This window comes from Macaca nemestrina, chromosome 11 (assembly GCF_043159975.1).
Source record: "Macaca nemestrina isolate mMacNem1 chromosome 11, mMacNem.hap1, whole genome shotgun sequence".
Lineage (NCBI taxonomy): Eukaryota > Metazoa > Chordata > Mammalia > Primates > Cercopithecidae > Macaca > Macaca nemestrina.
The window spans coordinates 98,814,524-98,833,129 of NC_092135.1; the positions used below are offsets into that span (position 1 = coordinate 98,814,524).

At 40.6% G+C, this 18,606-nt stretch overlaps 2 protein-coding genes across 13 annotated transcripts in view; one reads left to right on the top strand and one right to left on the bottom strand.

The window, feature by feature from the left end:
• The window catches only part of LOC105468113 (NGG1 interacting factor 3 like 1), a 96,393-nt gene that overhangs the window by 21,193 nt on the left and 56,594 nt on the right, over positions 1–18,606 (top strand). For 4 of the 8 annotated variants that reach the window (XM_011718113.2, XM_011718112.2, XM_071073166.1 and 1 more), the window contains one exon: positions 1,196–4,077. The exons of 3 other annotated variants lie outside the window; for them this stretch is intronic. Coding sequence is in view for 2 of the 5 variants with exons in the window: in XM_071073166.1 (XP_070929267.1) it covers positions 1,196–1,275 (80 nt within the window). In the remaining 3 variants the exon portion in view is untranslated. Of the gene's footprint in view, positions 1–1,195; positions 4,078–18,606 lie in introns of those variants that run through there. One more of the 8 variants, XM_011718118.3, reaches the window with a different exon arrangement.
• The window catches only part of LOC105468115 (origin recognition complex subunit 2), a 60,326-nt gene continuing 42,887 nt past the window's right edge, over positions 1,168–18,606 (bottom strand). For 3 of the 5 annotated variants that reach the window (XM_011718122.3, XM_011718125.2, XM_011718124.2), the window contains 7 exons: positions 16,225–16,357; positions 14,967–15,063; positions 11,364–11,510; positions 10,599–10,770; positions 4,928–4,989; positions 4,297–4,415; positions 1,482–2,389 (listed from right to left, as the gene is read on the bottom strand). In XM_011718122.3, coding sequence (XP_011716424.2) covers positions 2,303–2,389; positions 4,297–4,415; positions 4,928–4,989; positions 10,599–10,770; positions 11,364–11,510; positions 14,967–15,063; positions 16,225–16,357 — 817 coding nt within the window. In that variant the 3' untranslated portion in view covers positions 1,482–2,302. Of the gene's footprint in view, positions 2,390–3,600; positions 3,786–4,296; positions 4,416–4,927; positions 4,990–10,598; positions 10,771–11,363; positions 11,511–14,966; positions 15,064–16,224; positions 16,358–18,606 lie in introns of those variants that run through there. The other 2 variants (XM_011718121.2, XM_011718126.3) reach the window with 2 other exon arrangements.

The window sequence follows — 18,606 nt, forward strand, 5'->3', positions numbered from 1 at the left end:
CTTTTTATTTATTAATAATAAAGTCTACTGACAGATACTGCCTGCAAATAGTATAGACACAAAAATTATAAAAATAAACCAGTAGATATTTAGGGCAGATGCAAAAATTTGCACATTAGGTCATTATAAACTAGATATCTTAAGCAAAAAAAGCAAGGTGCAAACCAGCAAGTATATTACCAATTGTGTTTTTAAAAGGAGAGAGACAGATACTTTTACATATGCATAGGCTATATCTGGAAGAATACTTAAGAAAATGCTATTAGTGGTTGCCTAAAGAACTGGGTGGATCAGGGAGTGGGCAGGAAACTCACTTTCACTGAATATCCTGTGGTACTATTAAAACAATTTTTAAAATCACATTCATGTACACATTTGTTTAAACATTTTGACTAGAGGATATATTTAAGACTAAGCCCTTGGCCAGGCGCAGTGGCTCACCCCTGATCCCAGCACTTTGGGAGGCCCAGGTGGGATCACTTGAGATCAGGAATTCGAGACCAGCTTGGCCAATATGGTGAAACCCCATCTCTGCTAAAAATACAAAAATTAGCCAGGCATGGTGGCGTGTGCCTATAGTCCTAGCTCAGGAGGCTGAGGCACAAGAATCGCTTGAACCTGGGAGGCAGAGGCTGCAGTGAGCTTAGATCACACCACTGCACTCTAGACTGGGCGACAGTGCAATTCCATCTTTAAAAAAAAAAAAAAAAAGACTAAGCCCATGGACTTAACATAAAATTACTTTTTAAAAAAATGCCTTAAAAAAAATAAAAGTAAAAAAAGACAAGGTCTTGCTCTGCACCCGTACTGGAGTGCAGTGGCACAATCATAGCTCACTGTGATCTTGAACCCCTGGGTTCAAGCGATCCTCCTGCCTCAGCCTCCACAGCAGCTAGGACTATAGGCATGGGCCACCATGCCCGGATGATGTTTTAAATTTTTTGTAGAGACAAGGTCTCACTATGTTGTCCAGGCTGTTCTTAAACTCCTGGGCTCCAGAGATCCTCCTGCCTTGGCCTCCTAAAGTGTTGGGATTACAGGCATAAGCCATTATGCCTAGCCAAAATTACTTAAGTATAAACCACAAGAAAAATTATTTAAAAATTCCAAGGATTTTTGGAAATATTTTCATGAAAGAGGTTTACAAGATAAGAAATGAGTGAGAAATGCTGATGTAGTACATATTTTATTGCAGTGATATTTTCAGGAAGAACTTCATTTCCAAGTGTCGGATATTTCAGGGGGTATGTGATGACTGTAAGCCGACAACAGTAGCCAAGGTGAGCCTTTTCTTCTTTCCTAAGAAAAAAGTCTCGTGCAAATATTTAGGAGGCTTGAAATCATCATTTTAAGGAAAAAACTGAAATATCTTACAGTGAGTTTTAGGTCTACTTGACAGAGGAATCAAGATTAAATTTACAGCCAGCCATTAATATGCTACTCACCTGCATGTTATTCAGGAAAAGAAAAATATGTCAATATACAAGAATAATGAAATGTTTTATTTTTTGTGTCTTGAAAACAATTACTAAAATGTAATTCAGGATTTTATTTCTCTAGCCTGGCTTCTCACTGGTATCATGAAGGTCATGGCACAGACATTAACTGTTCCAAATATATGACGTATTGTTCTGTGCTTTCTAGGCTGGGTAGATACCCTATATACTCTGTTTTTCCCACTATCCCAACTGAATAGTAGTATAATATATTCCCTCCCCTGCCCCCACCAAGTACATAGCCTCAATCCAAAAGGAGAAAGCTGGATCACCCACCTCTTCCCAATCTATACCTTTTAAGTTGTTTTAGAAACAGTAAGAGATGACCTGCCTTCTCCATTACACTCGTTGGTTCTGACACACAGAATAGCAAACAAAGCCAATTTACGTGATGCCCATATCTTGATACTTCCACACTCTGGAACAAACACACTTGCAAACAATCAGCTCGGGGAGTGTTAAAAGGCCCTCAAAAAATTCAGAATATCTCTAAGTATAAAATATTTCAAAAACATCCAGTTCCAAATAGTCCCTGAGCACACTGTTCATTCCAGCAAGAAGTCTCCAGAGAGGTAATGAATGAAAGGCACATTTTCTCCAACTTGAGGACCGCTGCATAGTACTAGACGGTACCAGCCAGGCCGATCAAAAGTTCTAATTGAGGACATCCCCCACCCCTTCCCAAATTTAAATCTTGTACACTGGAAAAATAATTTAATGTCAGATGTAAACACAACACTTTCAACTAGAGGAGTGGCAGCTGGGGTACAACCCTTCCATGGGAGGTTCAAGAATAAAGGAAAGCTTCAAGCCTCCTCTTCTTCCTTTTCCAAGAAATCAGTCAATGTTCCATTATCAACAGGAATTAATAAATACTCTACTCCATCAGTTCCCTGAAAGATTTAAGAATACCTGTACGTTAGTCATTCATAAGAGGTATATGAACTCTTCTATTGTAGAGGCTAAAGAAAAAATGAATTTATTTCTTTGATGTAATATTTTAAATATATAAGTATAAAAATTAAGGCAAAAGGGCACACAGTCATATATACTTAAATATATGGAGTTACAGTTAAACAGCCTTATAGTGGAAAAGACAACTAATTAGAGGGTGGGTAGGTGGGTATTTATTTTTTTCATTGTGCTTTAGATCATTTTCACTTTCCTGCCCTGTCTGGAATCTAACACTATTGATGTCTCTATCCTTTCTTCCTCCTTTCAACAAGATCCTTCCCTTTGGCTTTTCAATATTTAATACATTTAAGTATGTCCAATTTTTCAGTAACCCTCACTAGACATCTTCATTCCTCTCCATCTATCACATTATCTCTGCACTTCTCCAGGCAAGTTGGCTATGATGGCAGTCTCCATTTCCACACCTCATTCAACACAGTTCAACTGAGCTACTGCTCCCATTATCACATCGTTTGCTTAGACCATCAGGAATTTTATATTCCTAAATCTCACAGACATTCTCAGTCTTCATCTTTTTGGCCTCTCAGCAGCATCTGACACTGCTGACTATTCTCTCTGCATTAAAACATGCTTCTCTTGGCTTCTGTGACATCACATCCTGGTTTTCTTCCTAGTTCTCTGGCTGTTTCTCTCACCTTATCGTTTACTTGGCTTGTTAAATGTCAGACTTCTGGTCTTATCTCCTAGCTCTCTATTCTCACTAAATGTCCTCCCTTTAGGTAGTACCCCCAATGCCTGGTTTCAGTTATAATCTAAATACATAAGAATCATAATCTTCTCTCTCCAACCCAGATCTTTCCTCTGGTTTCTTGTCCTAGGTATCCAACTGTATAGTTGACATTTCCATCTGGAAATCTCAAAGGAACCTCAAACAGAGTTGTCTAAACTGATTAAGATCATGAACTCATCATCTGTCTCCCTAAAATGCCGCTCTTTCTGTGTGTGTGTGTGTGTTGTTCTTTTTGAAATAGGGTTTTACTCTTGCCCAAGCTAGAGTGCGGTGGTGTGATCATGGCTTACTGCAGCCTTCACCTCCCAGGCTCAAGTGATCCTCCCACCTCAGCCTCTTGGGCAGCTGGGATTACAGGTGTGTGCCATCACAACCAGCTCTTTTTTTTTTTTTTCCCCGTAGACAGGGTCTCGCTGTGTTGCCAGGCTGGTCTCGAACTCCTGGGCTCAAATGATCTACCCACCTTGGCCTCCCAAAGTGCTGGGATCACAGGCGTGAGCCACCACGTCTGGCCTCCTAGTCTTCCTTTAGATCTCAGCTCAGTGGTCTCTTCTGATATCTATCCATAAATAGGTCAAATCCACCTATTTAAATAAACTCTTTCAGAACTGTACTTTCTAATCATAGGACTTCCTTACAGTTAAAATTTTATGTATGTGATTACTTGACTAATGTCCATCTCCCCCATTAGACTTTAAGCTCCATAAGAAAAGCAATCAGGTTTTTGCTTACTACTGTATCCTAATACTTAGTGCAATATCTATGCAGTTAATACTCAATAAATATAGACCAAATAAATGAATGAGCAATAGGGAAAAAACAAAAGAACAGAATTATTTGACTCACACCATGTTTCTAATTGCCTATTACTCTGGACTAGAACATATGAGGAGTTTTCTGCTCTGCTCTGCTCTGAAGCAGGGTACTTCTACCACGGCTCTTTCTACAAACTCAAATGGCATATCCCCTAAATGAATCTGCGACCCAACATGGGACGTCAGTTTCAAAATCAGGTCTGAGTCAAAGGTATACTTGTCCTTAAGTAAATGATATAGACTATTCCTGGCATACAATGCTACAACAGTGGAGTCTTACCTTCTTTGTTCTTATAAGCCTGTGGTCCCTAAATTCAGTTAACTGGGCCCGGAGTGTCAGCTCACTATTGACGAGGAATGCCTCCCGACACTGCTGGTAAAAATCTTGAAAAGAAAGGCCTGGCAAGTTCAAAAGGATATGAACATAAGTCACTTAAGACATGACCCAATATACAAACACCCATACAAAAGAACACAGAATAAAAGTGCTATTTGCATGTTATCCCAGAGCAGTGAACAAGTATTGATAGGACTTTTAAAGAAGGAACAAGTCAGTCATGAGAGCAGAACAATTATTAAAATGTTTGTTGAAATCATTTCTGCCAAAGGGGAAGACAATCTCCTAAGATGCCTAGAATATGAAAAATATGTAATTGGCAGATACACATCCATAGTTAGCACAGAACATTTTTAAAGTAAGCTGGGTTTGTCTTTCAATTTGTGTTGGCAAACACCTTGCTCAGCAGTGGATCTGTAGAGCTCCTTGAAAATTTGCTATGTGGCAGACATACCCATCATGAGTGACCACTTACTGCTGTGAAAAACTGCACTTCTGTCATTAAATTCCAGAGAAAGGAAATGTATGGGGTAAAACAAAAATTACACAATTGAATGTCATAAATATTGGATACCAGTGTGAGAAGGGTTATCCTGGTTGTCCAGCTGGTACTTTATTAGTAGCCTGAAAATTCCCCTAAAAACAAAAAACAAGAATTTAAATCCAAAATGTTAACATCAAAAGGTAACAACTAATAGCAAAATACACAAAGAAAATGTCAAATACTTGGCCTATCTGCATTATCTTCTGTTCCTCCAAGGAATATCATATCCTTGCCTACTTAAACAGAAAGCTTTTTTATTTCTTCTAAAGAAAAATATAGGCCGAGTGTGGTGCCTCACACCTATAATCTCAGCACTTTGGGAGACTGAGGTGGGAGAACTGCTTGAGCCCAGGAGTTTGAGACCACCCTGGGCAACACAGTGAGACTCTGTCTCTATAAAAAATTTAAAAATCAGCCAGGCATAGTGGTATGCGCCCATGGTCTCAGCTACTCGGGAGGCTGAGGTGCAAAGATCACTTGAGCCTGGGAGCTTGAGGCTGTACTTGAGCGACAGACACCCTGTCTCAAAACAAATATGAAAATATTTTTTTCTTACTTTTTAGGTTAGCCTTGGTAGAAAAGTTGGAATACAGAATAACATCTAAAGAGAAAAATATCAATCCAATATCCATTAACACTTGGTATTGAGATCATATGGGGTATGCTGTTGTCTCAAATCTTTGTGGAATGAAGCGGGTGGAAACACCGTAAATTCATACATTTATATACTGCATATACCACTTTATACCTTGCTTCTTCACTTTTTGATTTTTCCCACGTCTTTAAAACTTCTCCTAAACAAGTTTTTCTTTTTTTTTTTGCCATATGTAAGAAGAACTTAAGGAAGTTTTAACAGCTGCTTATCTACCATGTACCATAAACTTACCATTTCCCTATTGGTTTGGATGTTTACATTATTTCTAATTTTAGATTAAAAATAACTCTTAATGGATGACTGGATACAGAAAAAATAATTCTGCACTAAATAAAACTGTACCTATTTCTTCATATTCTGAATTATTTCCATAGGAGAGTGAACCAGGTAGAATTATGGGATTGGAAGCAGTGTTACACAAACTAAGACTCCCATCAGTCCTTGGGTATGCCAAAAATTCAAAACTTATATGCATTTTCATTTTTATGCAGGTCCAGAAAACAATGACTATAGTCATATTTTGGATCATCTCAATGAACACTTTTTTTTTTTGAGACAGGATCTCGCTCTGTTGCCCAGGTTGGAGTGCAGTGGTGCAATCTTGGCTCACTGCCATCTTGGCCTCCCAGGTTCAAGCGATTTTCATGCCTCAGACTCCTGAGTAGTTGGGATTACAGGTGGACACCACCACACCCAGCTAAATTTTTATACTTTTAGTAGAGATGAGGTTTTACCATGTTGGCCAGGCTGGTCTTAAACTCCTGGTCTCCAGTGATCCGCCTACTTCAGCCTCCCAAAGTGCTAGGATTATAGGAGTGAGCCACCGCATCCCGCCCTCAATGACTACTTTTTAACTAGGTACTACTACTAACTCCAGAGCTGAATTTTGGTTAAAATTTTTATTCAATCACATACCAAGTAAAGGCTAAATGATACTGGAGTTTGCAGAATCAAGCAAAATTTCAAAATAGTTCAAATAAGAAAATGCTGAGGTCAGCACACAGACACTGAGGCATGCCAAACTAAATATACTTGCATTAGACTGGGCATGGTGGCTTATGCCTGTAATCCCAGCACTTTGGGGGTCAAGGTGGGTGGATCACTTGAGGTCAAGAGTTCAAGACCAGCCTGCCCAACATGGTGAAACTCCATCTCTACTAAAAATACAAAAATTAGCCAGGTGTGGTGGTGCATACCTCTAGTCCCAGCTACTTGTAGGACGCTGAGGCATGAAAATGCCTTAAAACCTGGAGAGGGAGGTTGCAATGAGCTGAGATCTTGCCACTGCACTCCAGCTTTGGCGACACCATGAGACTCCATCTCAAAAAAAAGCTTGCATTAGAGTAGCCACTGCCATATTTAATGTTGTGAGTTCTCACAATGCATGGACCCTCAACTTTACACACAATAACTTCCAACAGTCCTTCAGCAATTAAGGACTTTTATTATTAGTAATAACAAAACTGAATGAAGACTTTGTCCCCAATTCCATCAAAAAATTTCATTAGATAACCATTTAATGCCTATTTCAATTTTTATTTTATTTTTTTGAGACGGAGTCTCGCTCTGTCACCCAGGCTGGAGTGCAGTGGTGCGATTTCGGCTCACTGCAAGCTCCGCCTCCCGGGTTCACGCCATTCTCCTGCGTCAGCCTCCCAAGTAGCTGGGACCACAGGCGCCCACCACCACGCCTGGCTAATTTTTTGGTAGAGACGGGGTTTCGCCGTGTTAGCCAAGATGGTCTTGATCTCCTGACCTCGTGATCCACCCGCGTTGGCCTCCCAGAGTGCTGGGATTACAGGTGTGGGCCACCGCGCCCGGCCTTTTTTTTTTTTTTTTTTTTAAAGACAGAGTCTCACTCTGTTGCACAGGCTGGAGTGCAGTGGTGTGATCTTAGCTCAGTGCAACCTTTACCTCCTGGGTTCAAGCAATTCTCCCTCCTCAGCCTCCCAAGTAGTTGGATTACATGCATGCACCACCATGCCGAGCTAATTTTTGTATTTTTAGTAGAGACGGGGTGTCACCATGTTGGCCAGGCTGATCTCGAACTCCTGACCTCAAATGATCTGCCTGCTTCAGCGTCTCAAAGTGCTGAGATTACACGCATGAGCCACCGCACCCAGCCTGCATATTTCAATATTAATGCAAGGCTTTATTTTTATTTTTTGTAGAGATGGGGTCTCACTATGTTGCCCAGGTTTGTCTCAAACTCCTGGCCTCATGCAATCTTCCCTCCTCAGGCTCCCAAAGTAGTAAAATTATGGGGTGAGCCACTATGCCCGGCCGAGTTCAATGCTAATCTTATCTTTAGTGTTCAAATCGGCTTTATAGAGTAACAACATTCATTAAAATTAGCATTTGAGGGTCAACATTTGAGTCTTGTGGTGATGGTACAGCTGTATACATGGAGGTAGTTATACAAGGCTACAGGTAACAAAACTGCACAGAAATTTACACACACACACACACAAGTGCAGCATGTATAATCCAAATAAGCTTGGTGGATGGGATTACAATAATGTCAATTTCTTGGTTCTGATACTGTACTGTGGTTATATGAGATGGTGGTGGTTGGTGGAAGTTGGTGCTTTGGGAGGAGGGTACATGAGACTTCCCGGCATGTATTTTTGTAGCTTCTTCTGAATCTATAATCATCTCACAACAAAGTTAATCCCCCCACCACAAACACACAAGTAAAAGAAAAATAAATTGCTGGGGGGTTACAGAAAAAGATATCCCCCAAGTCCCTGTGTACACCATCCTCTCTCTATCCCCTTCATTCTTCTCCAGGGTTAGTACCTAATTATTTTTAAATTATTTTTAGTACCTAAAAATACCTAATTATTCTGAATTAGGTATTTTTCATTTCCATGCACATTTAAAACTTTTATTCATATTGATATATACATTTGAACACTATATGTTTTATATGGTTTTATTTCTACACCGAACATCTGTTCAGTTCAGCATTTGTCCTAAATGAAAATATCTGGTTTGGGCAATATATATCATCACACTACTATCATCCCATGTAAGTCAAAATCCTGGCTGCCAATGCCGCTTCTAAACCTAGAATGCAGCTGTGCTGTGGCTTCAACTCTGCTCACTGATTTATCATTCTGTTGCATTGAGATGTTTCTATTTTGAGCCAGGGTATTTATTTTTAAATTTTGTCTATTATGCTGTGTGTTTGGAACAAGAGGGGATGAAAGGAAAGAGTGAAAAGTATTATGCCATCTTGACCACAAGTGTCCTTTTGTTGCTCTTTAAAAACAAAAAAAGAAATTGTCTCTGCTAGACTTGCTTGTTTCTTCTTTTTTTTTTTTTGAGACAGAGGCTCACTCTGTCACCCAGGCTGGAGTGCAGTGGTGCCATCTTGGCTCACCGCAACCTCTGCCTCCTGGGTTTAAGCGATTCTCCTGCTTCAGTCTCCCAAGTAGCTGGGATTACAGGTGTGCGCCACCAAGTCTGGCTAATTTTTGTGTTTTTAGTAGAGGCAGGGTTTCACCATGTTGACCAGGCTGGTCTCGAGTTCTTGACTTCAAGTGATCCACCCGCTTCGGCCTCCCAAAGTGCTGGGATTACAGGTGTGAGCTACCACACCCAGCCGACTGTTTATTCTTTAGGAAACTAAATTTTCTTTCAAATTTAAAATAAAAAAATTCATTTACATTTTGATTAATTTATAGATCTAATACCTATTTTTTGGAGACAGGGTCTTGCTCTGTCACCCAGGCTAGAGTGCAATGGCGTGATGTTGGCTCCCTTCAGCCTCCCCAGCTGAGACTATGGGTGTACACCACCACACTCAATTAATTTTTAAAACTTTTTGTGGAGATGGAGTGTCCCTATGTCGCCCAGGCTGGTCTCAGGCTCCCAGCTGGAGCAATCCTCCTGCCTTAGCCTCCCATAGTGTTGGGATTACAGGTTTGAGCCACTGTGCCTGGCAAGTCTAACACATTTCTAACATGGAAAGAATTTCTACTCTTATAATAGTTCATCTACCCACCCAAGAACACAATATTTCTTTTCGTCTATCCAGCTCTTAATTATCTATTCTCAGCAAGAATTATCTATTCTCAGTGTTGTTATTTTTCAACACTTCATCTTGTTAAATATAATTCTATAATTTTATGCTTTTGTCAGGGGGTAAAGTTTGTTACTAAAAGCTTCTTTCAACAGGCTAATTATGCAATTTCTTTCTTTATTATTTTTTTGAGACAGAGTCTCACTCTGTTGCCCAGGCTGGAGTGCAGTGGTGCAATCTCAGCTCACTGCCACCTCTGTCTCCTGGGTTCAAGCAATTCTCCGGCCTCAGTCTCTTGAGTAGCTGGGACTACAGGTGCGTGCCACCACACCTGGCTAATTTTTATATTTTTGGTAGAGATGGGGTTTCACCATGTCAGCCAGGCTGGTCTCGAACTCCTAACCTCAAGTGACTTGCCTGCCTTGGCCTCCCAAAGTGCTGGTATTACAGGCATGGGCCACTAAGTCCAGCTAATTATGCAATTTACTTTTTGCTGGCTTATGCTATAATCAGCTTGTGGTTATTAATTCAGATATGCCTCTTGGTTAGGCTGCTGTAAGGGCTTGACTGGAGATATCATACAGTGATGTTTTGGAGCTGACATATCTGGATCAAAGTCTTTGTGCTACTGACTATCCACCTTAGGATCAAATGAGGTATTGCATATAATGTACTCAGTGTCTGGATCAGAATATTCAATATGTAATGAAAAATAACCATAAAATTTAAGTAAAAGTCATGAAAAGTCTGCTTTTTCTCCATTATGACCACTCAGGTGCTCATATTCCGAAATATATTAAGAAATAAAAAGTTGGTACTCTCACTTTATTACTGAGCAATATGACAGACTGCTGTTGACTTACCTGCCTACCCCATAATCCAGTACTGGTAACTATTATTACTATAATTTCTCTTAATCCTTCAAACTAACTAGGGACTTCAGTATCACCATTAAAACCTAGTAGTACATATCTTAAAATGTATAGTTTTTAAAAAAGAAATATGGTTTTCATCCTTACCTTGCATTAGGGGTAAGGCTTCGTAAGACATGAGTAAGGGAGCTAAGTGGCAGGGATCCAGACTGCTTCACCAGAAGAGAGTTCTCATAGGAGGTTTCTTCAGTATAAGGACTATATGTGGTAGTTTCATACCAGAGCCAGTTAAAAAGACTCTGCTTTGCATGATCCCACACTAGCACATGATCGAAGAAAACAAGAATTACAAATTATTTTCATATTGTCATGATACTAGATTCCACTTTACAAAAGAATGAGAAAGGATTAAATAAAAATGAATCCCCAAGTTTTTCATTTTTGCCACTTCCATATCTAAATCAGTAACTCACAATCTAATTTCATTTTCAACCAACATCTGAACCTTTATTTTTATATTAAGCATAAATTAAAAGCATTACCAATGCATTCTTTTTAAAAAATTAGAAATGTTTTAACATTTTCTTCTACAGGATTATCAGAAAGTCTATACATTAAGTTCATAAAATAAATGCTGCAATATTACAAGAAGAGAAGGAGACCAAAATAATAGTTGGGTCTTTTCTCTCCATTTAACTTTAGACTAAAACATCCTTATTTAGTATCTGAATTTTTATTTCCAAAAAATATGTTCTAAATTAGATTGAGAACACATTTTTGGCAACCTGTGTTTTTAAACATGTAAAAGGAGGAAAAGCATTCTAAAAACAGTAAAAATTTTCTGATTTACATTAATACTATGTTTTGTAAGACTGATATCTCTAGAAGGAAAAATAGTAACACTTAACTTACTGAGAGGAGCGTTGAGGTGGTCAATGGATGCTATAAGGTAAATGTTATGCAAAGATGACAACTGACCAATGATTTGCTGGCTCTTCTCTCCTCTCAACATCTGGCTATCCAAATTGTGGATGAGAAGGAAGAGTTCTAAAGAAGAATCTAAAAAGAAAAGAAATCCAATTATTATTATTATTTTTAGAGGGTCTCACTCTGTTGCCTAGGCTAGAGTGCAGTGGTACAATCATAGCTCACTGCAGCCTCCAACTCCTGGGCTCAAGCAATCCTCCCACCTCAGCCTCCCGAGTACCTGGAACTACAGGCGCACACCACCATGCCTGGCTAATTGTTTTTTTGGTAGAGACGGGGTCTCACTAAGTTGCCCAGGTTGGTCTTGAACTCCTGGACTCAATTTGGCTTCCCAAAGTGCTAGGATCACAGACGTGAGCCACCATGTCCAGCTGCAATTGTTATTTTTAGTGATATTTCAGTGATTATTTCCTCTACCACACACAATGCCTAGGTATTAAAAAATATATTAAAGTAGTATAGGATAAAATAATGATTGCTTAGGGGTATGTAATTTATTTGAGAAGATATGTCATTTACTCATAAAATAGACAAGACATGATTAGCACTGAAGTCAGGCCCTACAGAAAGCAGCTTTTTTGTGTGTGTTTTTTGAGACAAGTTCTGGCTCTGCTGTCCAGGCTAGAGTGCAGTGGCAAGATCCCAACTCACTGCAACCTCGACATTCCAGGGCTCAAGCCATCCTCCCACCTTAGCCTCTCAAGTAGCTGGGACTATAGGCGTGTACCACCACACCTAGCTGATTTTTATATTTTTTGTTGAGATGAGGTTTCACCATGTTGCCCAGGCTGGTCTGAAACTCGTGACCTCAAGTGATCTGCCCGCTTCGGCCTCCCAAAGTGCTGGGATTACATGTTTAAAGGCAATTTTATTTTTATTTATTTATTTTTTTGGAGACAGAGTCTCGCTCTGTTGCCCAGGCTGGAGTGTAGTGGTGTGATCTTGGCTCACTGCAACCTCCAACTCCCAGGTTCAAGCGATTCTCCTACCTCAGCTTCCCGACTAGCTGGGATTACAGATGCGCACCACCAGGACTGACTAATTTTTTGTATTTTTTGTCGAGACAGGGTTTCGCCATGTTGCCCAGGCTGGTCTCAAACTCCTAACCTCAAATGATCCACCTGCCTCGGCCTCCCAAAGTGCTGGGATTACAGGTGTGAGCCACCGCGCCTGGCTTTTAAGGGCAACTTTATTTTTAAGGTACACTGTTGATCCATTAACACGGAACCCACAGTCAAGAACACTATAACTCATAACTGAAGGAAGTTTATATACACAGGCATTTTTTCCCCAAGGCACATCACAGCCTTCTTGTGCTTGGGAACACTAGATAGCATTCTAACACTATGCTTGGGGGCCATTTTAAACAGCCAAATCACCGACACAAAAGCAGAAAAATGTGAAAAACATAGCACTGAACGGACTGCGAAAAGGATGCTTGTTTATAGTATGAGAGTTGAAACGACGGCAAAGCATTGCCTTGTTTGACCTCTGCTTAGAATGTGTACATTGGGCAATGCAAACTTTTTGCCACTCTGTGCATGTTTCACTTTGCAAAAGTGCCAAGAGTATTGATTTTGGGATTATAATAAATGTTAGCAAGCAGGAAAATTTGTTATTATAGAATTTGTGAATAATGAGAATCAACTCTACCTGTTTTCAAATGTGTACAGTTGGTATAAAAATGTATATTGTCTGGCTGGGCTCATGTCTGTTAATCCCAGCACTTTGGAAGGCCCAGACAGGCGGATCCCTTGAGGCCTAGGAGTTTGAGACCAGCCTGGGCAACACAGTGAGACTCCATCTCTACAAAAAATTTTAACAATAGCCAGGCAGATGGTGTGTGCCTGTAGTCCCAGCTAATGGGGAGGCTGAGTTGGGAGGATCACTTGGGCCCAGGAGGTTTAGGATGTAGTGAAATGTGTTTGTGCCACTGGATCCCAGCCTAGGTGAGAGAGAAAGACTGTGTTAAAAAAAAACCAAAAACAAAAAAGTATACTGTCCATTTCTATAAAGAACTGTGGGTAAAATGGGTGTAGAAGTGTGAAAGGAAATTTGGGACAGAAAGCTTTTCAGGTTGGAAACAAAATGAAGACAAAACTAAAGAACATGCCAGAATATTGACAAGATAAAAGTACTATGGAAACAGAGCTAGGATTATTGACATTATCAATAAAATTATCCATCAAAGCAGTTAGGCATTCTCATGTACTTCTCTTAATTTAGTCATTATTAAATGGCAATTAACTATCAGAGACTATATAATGCTATTTCCAATTTTCTGACATATTCACATAACCAAAACATTCACACCAAAAGAATCAGAGATCTTAGTATATAAAATTATCCCAATGTAATGATATATACACAGAATAAAGAAATAATGTTTTATTTATTTATTTATTTTTAGATAGAGTCTCACTCTATTGCCCAGGCTGGAGTGCAGTGGTATGATCTTGGCTCACTGCAACCTCTGCCTCCCAGGCTCAAGCACTTCTCCTGCCTCAGCCTCCCAAGTAGCTGGGACTACAGGCACGTGCTACCATGCCTGGCTAATTTTTTTTGTATTTTTGTAGAGACGGGGTTTCACCATATTGGCCAGGCTGGTCTCGAACTCCTGACCTCAGGTGACCCACCCAGCTTGGCCTCCCAAAGTGCTGGGATTACAGGCGTCAGCCACTGTGTCCAGCCAAGAAATAATGTTTTATAAAAACATTAAACAATATAAAAATATCAGACAAAGATGTAACGCTCAAGTGGAGGCACTTTACACAAGCAAAACAAAACCTGAAAATTATTCTGAAATAAATTAGGTGGGCTTGGTGGTGCATGCCTGTAATCCCAGCTACTTGGGAGGCTGAGGCAGGAGAATTGCTTAAACCCGGGAGGCAGAGGTTGCAGTGAGCCAAAATTGCACCACTGCACTTCTGGAGTGTTTTATAAACAGAAAAAGGCTTTTGGATATACAAACTTAAGAAAGTGGGACTAACATTTTTCTTCCCTGTTAAGTTCACAGAAAAGGTTCATAGAAAAAGGTCAAATTATTTTAGAGCACCAAGATAAGTGCCATTATTAAAATAATCTTTTTGGGCCAGGTGTGGTGGCTCACACCTATAATCTCAGCCCTTTGGGAGGCCAAGGCAGGAGGACTGCTTGAGCCCAGAAGTTCCAGACTATCCTGGGCAACATAGCGAGACCTCATCTCCACAAATAATACAAAATTAGCTGGGCACAGTGGCACACGCCTGTGATCTCAGCTACCTGGGAGGCTGAGGTGGGAGAACTGCTTGAGCCCAGAAGGTCAAGGCTGCAGTGGGCCATGATGGTGCCACTACACTCCAGCCTGGGCAACAGAGAGACTGTCTCAAAAAATATATATATATAAAATAATAATACTGTATGTATATGTATGTATATAATACATATAATATGTATGTATAACTGTACTGTATGTATATAAATACATGAATAAGTAGAAGTATATGCTTAACTTTACCCTAAAACTACAGAGCATCTACTTCATGTTACCTTCTTTAAATCTCTTTACTATCCAGTCTAGCTGATCCAGTATACTGCGGAAAGTACCCATATGATCGAGGACTTCTTCTGTTATAGAATTCAGGACCTATATCATGAATGTGCAAGAGGTGCCACATTAATTACAATTTATTGTCATATACAACTAGAAAATCAAACCTTTTTTTATAAATTAATAATGAATTTGGATTTCCCAAAAGTTTTAAAAAATCACTTTTAAAAATTCTACTGGTACTCGATGAATTATATCTAATTCATTGTTTTTTGCCTAAGTTGTGGCTAAAAGAAAATAGAAAAGAATAGCAAAGATATCAACGTAATAGGTAATATAAGAGGGCAGCAAAAACAAATGAAAAAGCTCCCAAGAACATGAGAAACATTAGAAAACTACAGTTCTATCAAAGGAAACAGGACACAAACACTATAGACACTTTTAAAAAGGAATACTACATGACTCAATATCCAGCACCCAAAAGATTTCATGTTCAAATGAGGAAGAGATATTAAGCATTTGAAATAAAAATGATCTATGATAAATGTATTGTAAAACTATAGTCTTCACATCCTGTTGCATTTTAAAGCATTTTCACAGCATGTAGTTTGTTTTTTTTTTTTTTTTTTTTTTTTGAGAGGGAGTCTGGCTCTGTCGCCCAGGCTGGAGTGCAGTGGCCGGATCTCAGCTCACTGCAAGCTCCGCCTCCCGGGTTTACGCCATTCTCCTGCCTCAGCCTCCCGAGTAGCTGGGACTACAGGCGCCCGCCACCTCGCCCGGCTAGTTTTTTTTTTTTTTGTATTTTTTAGTAGAGATGGGGTTTCACTGTGTTAGCCAGGATGGTCTTGATCTCCTGACCTCGTGATCCGCCCGTCTCGGCCTCCCAAAGTGCTGGGATTACAGGCTTGAGCCACCGCGCCCGGCCCCGAGTTTTTGCCTAATAAAGCATTTTCATAGTTTATAACAAAACTGAAGACCCCATAATTCCCTTCTTCAGAAGTACCACTGATACTCAGTGTAGTAAACAAAACTAACATATTTTCCTAAGTTTTAATACATGTCAGTTACAACGTAGGACATTCAAAGATGGTTTCAAAGCTAGATTCTTCTGAGTCCAAACACATGGTATTAAGCACTATACAATCCTACTACCGTGAAGACTAAAACAAAAATTCTTTAATACTCCATCCTCATTTATGTGGAGGCATGAATTGGCAGAGGATATAATGTTTTTCCCTTTAACATTTTGAAACTTACTGATTTCACACTGATTCCGGGAAAGAAGCCATTGATGACAACGTGAATGGAATCTTGCAGCATAGTGGTTCGAAACCTTTCTAGTAAATCTCTCTTAGAACCCAAACCATAAAGCACAATGTTGAACCCAAGGCTGTTAGGAAAGACAGTATTCATGCAATTAAACTTCAATACCTCTTATTACCAATTTTATTATCAACCAGTTTCCTTAAATTAAGCTTATAAAAAATACAGGAAAGGGGTAAGGTACATTGGCTCAAGCCTGTAATCCCAGAATTTTGGGAAGGCAAATGCAAAAAAGTTTTTCATATATGTATATATACTTTTTTTTTTTTTGAGACAGATCACTCTGTCACCCAGACTGGAGTCCAGTGGCACTCTTGGCTCACTGCAACCTCAGCCTCCCAGGTTGAAGCGACTCTTCTGCGTCAGTCTCCCAAGAAACTGGGGCTATAGCTGTGCGCCACCACACCTGGCTAATTTTTATATTTTTAGTAGAGATGGGTTTTTGTCATATTGCCCAGGCTGGTCTTGAACTCCTGGGCTCAAGTAATCCACCCGCCTTGGCCCCCAAAATTGCTGGGACTACAGGTATAAGCCACCACATCTGGTCAAAAATATTTTTATTTTAAAAAAAAACAATTAAAAAATTATCTGGGTGTGGTGGCAGGTGCCTCTAGTTCCAGCTACTCAGGAGGTTGAGCTGGGAGGATCACTTAAGCCAAGGAGTTTGAGGCTGCACTGAGCTATGATGGTGACACTGCACTCCTGCCAGGGCAACAGAGCAAGATAGTGTCTGTAAAAAAAAATTAACTAAAATTTTTTTTTCAAGATGGAGTCTCGCTCTGTTGCCCAGGCTGGCGTGTAATGGCACCATCACAGCTCACTGCAACCTCCGCCTCCCGGGTTCAAGTGATTCTCCTGCCTCAGCCTCCCCAGCAGCTGGATTACAGGCGCCTGCCACCAGGCCCGGCTAATTTTTATATTTTTAGTAGAGACGGGGTTTCACCATGTTGGTCTCGAACTCTTGACCTCAGGTGATCTGCCTGCCTTGGCCTCTCAAAATGCTGGGATTACAGGCATGAGCCACCGTGCAAGGCCAGGAATCAATATTTAGTGATTTAGCTATCCCAGTTCTTCCTCTTCCTTCCTAAAAAAAAAAAAAGTATTCTTTTCAAAAATAATTATTGGCCGGGCATGATGGCTTACGCCTGTAATCCCAGCACTTTGGGAGGTCGAGGCAGGTGGATCACTTGAGGCCAGGAGTTCGAGACCAGCCTGGCCAACATGGTGAAACCCCGTCTCTACTAAAAAATACAAAAATTAGCCTGGCTTGGTGGCAGGCACCTGTAATTCCAGCTACTTGGGAGGCTGAGGGAGAAGAATTGCTTAAACCTGGGAGGTGGAGGTTGCAGTGAGCTGAGATCGCATCACTGCACTCCAGCCTGGGCAACAGAGTGAGACTCCATCTTAAATAAATAAATAAATATTTTTTCCAAACTCATACAAGGTAAAGACACAATTTTATTATCTGTATACCAATTTGTTCAGTAGCTTCACTGTAGCTTCTATTACTTTTCAGATGACAGATGACTGGAGGCAAGGGAGACCATTGCCAATAAAAGCTCTAAAAAGGCCGGGCACGGTGGCTCACGCCTGTAATTCCAGCACTTTGGGAGGCTGAGGTGGGCAGATCACGAGGTCAGGAGATCGAGACCACCCTGGCTAACACGGTGAAACCCCGTCTCTAATAAAAATACAAAAAATTTAGCTGGGCATGGTGGTGGGTGCCTGTAGTCCCAGCTAATTGGGAGGCTGAGGCAGGAGGATGGCGTGAACTCGGGAGGCGGAGCCTGCAGTGAGCCGAGATCACACCACTGCACTCCAGCCTGGGCGACACAGCGAGACTGTCTCAAAAAAAAAAAAGTCCTAAAAATTTTACAGGCTGGGCCGGACGCGGTGGCTCAAGCCTGTAATCCCAGCACTTTGGGAGGCCGAGACGGGCGGATCACGAGGTCAGGAGATCGAGACCATCCTGGCTAACACAATGAAACCCCGTCTCCACTAAAAATACAAAAAAATTAGCAGGGCGTGGTGGCGGCGCCTGTAGTCCCAGCTACTCGGGAGGCTGAGGCAGGAGAATGGCGGGAACCCGGGAGGCGGAGCTTGCAGTGAGCCGAGATCGCGCCACTGCACTCCAGCCTGGGCGACAGAGCGAGACTCTGCCTCAAAAAAAAAAAAAAAAAAAAAAAAAATTTTACAGGCTGAAGCAGAGTTGAAATTGATAGATTAAATTGAAAAGGTAAGCAGAGGTCAAGTAACAAAGGCCTTGTTAAGTCATACTAAACCATTAATTCACTAATTCCAAGGAGAATGAGCATT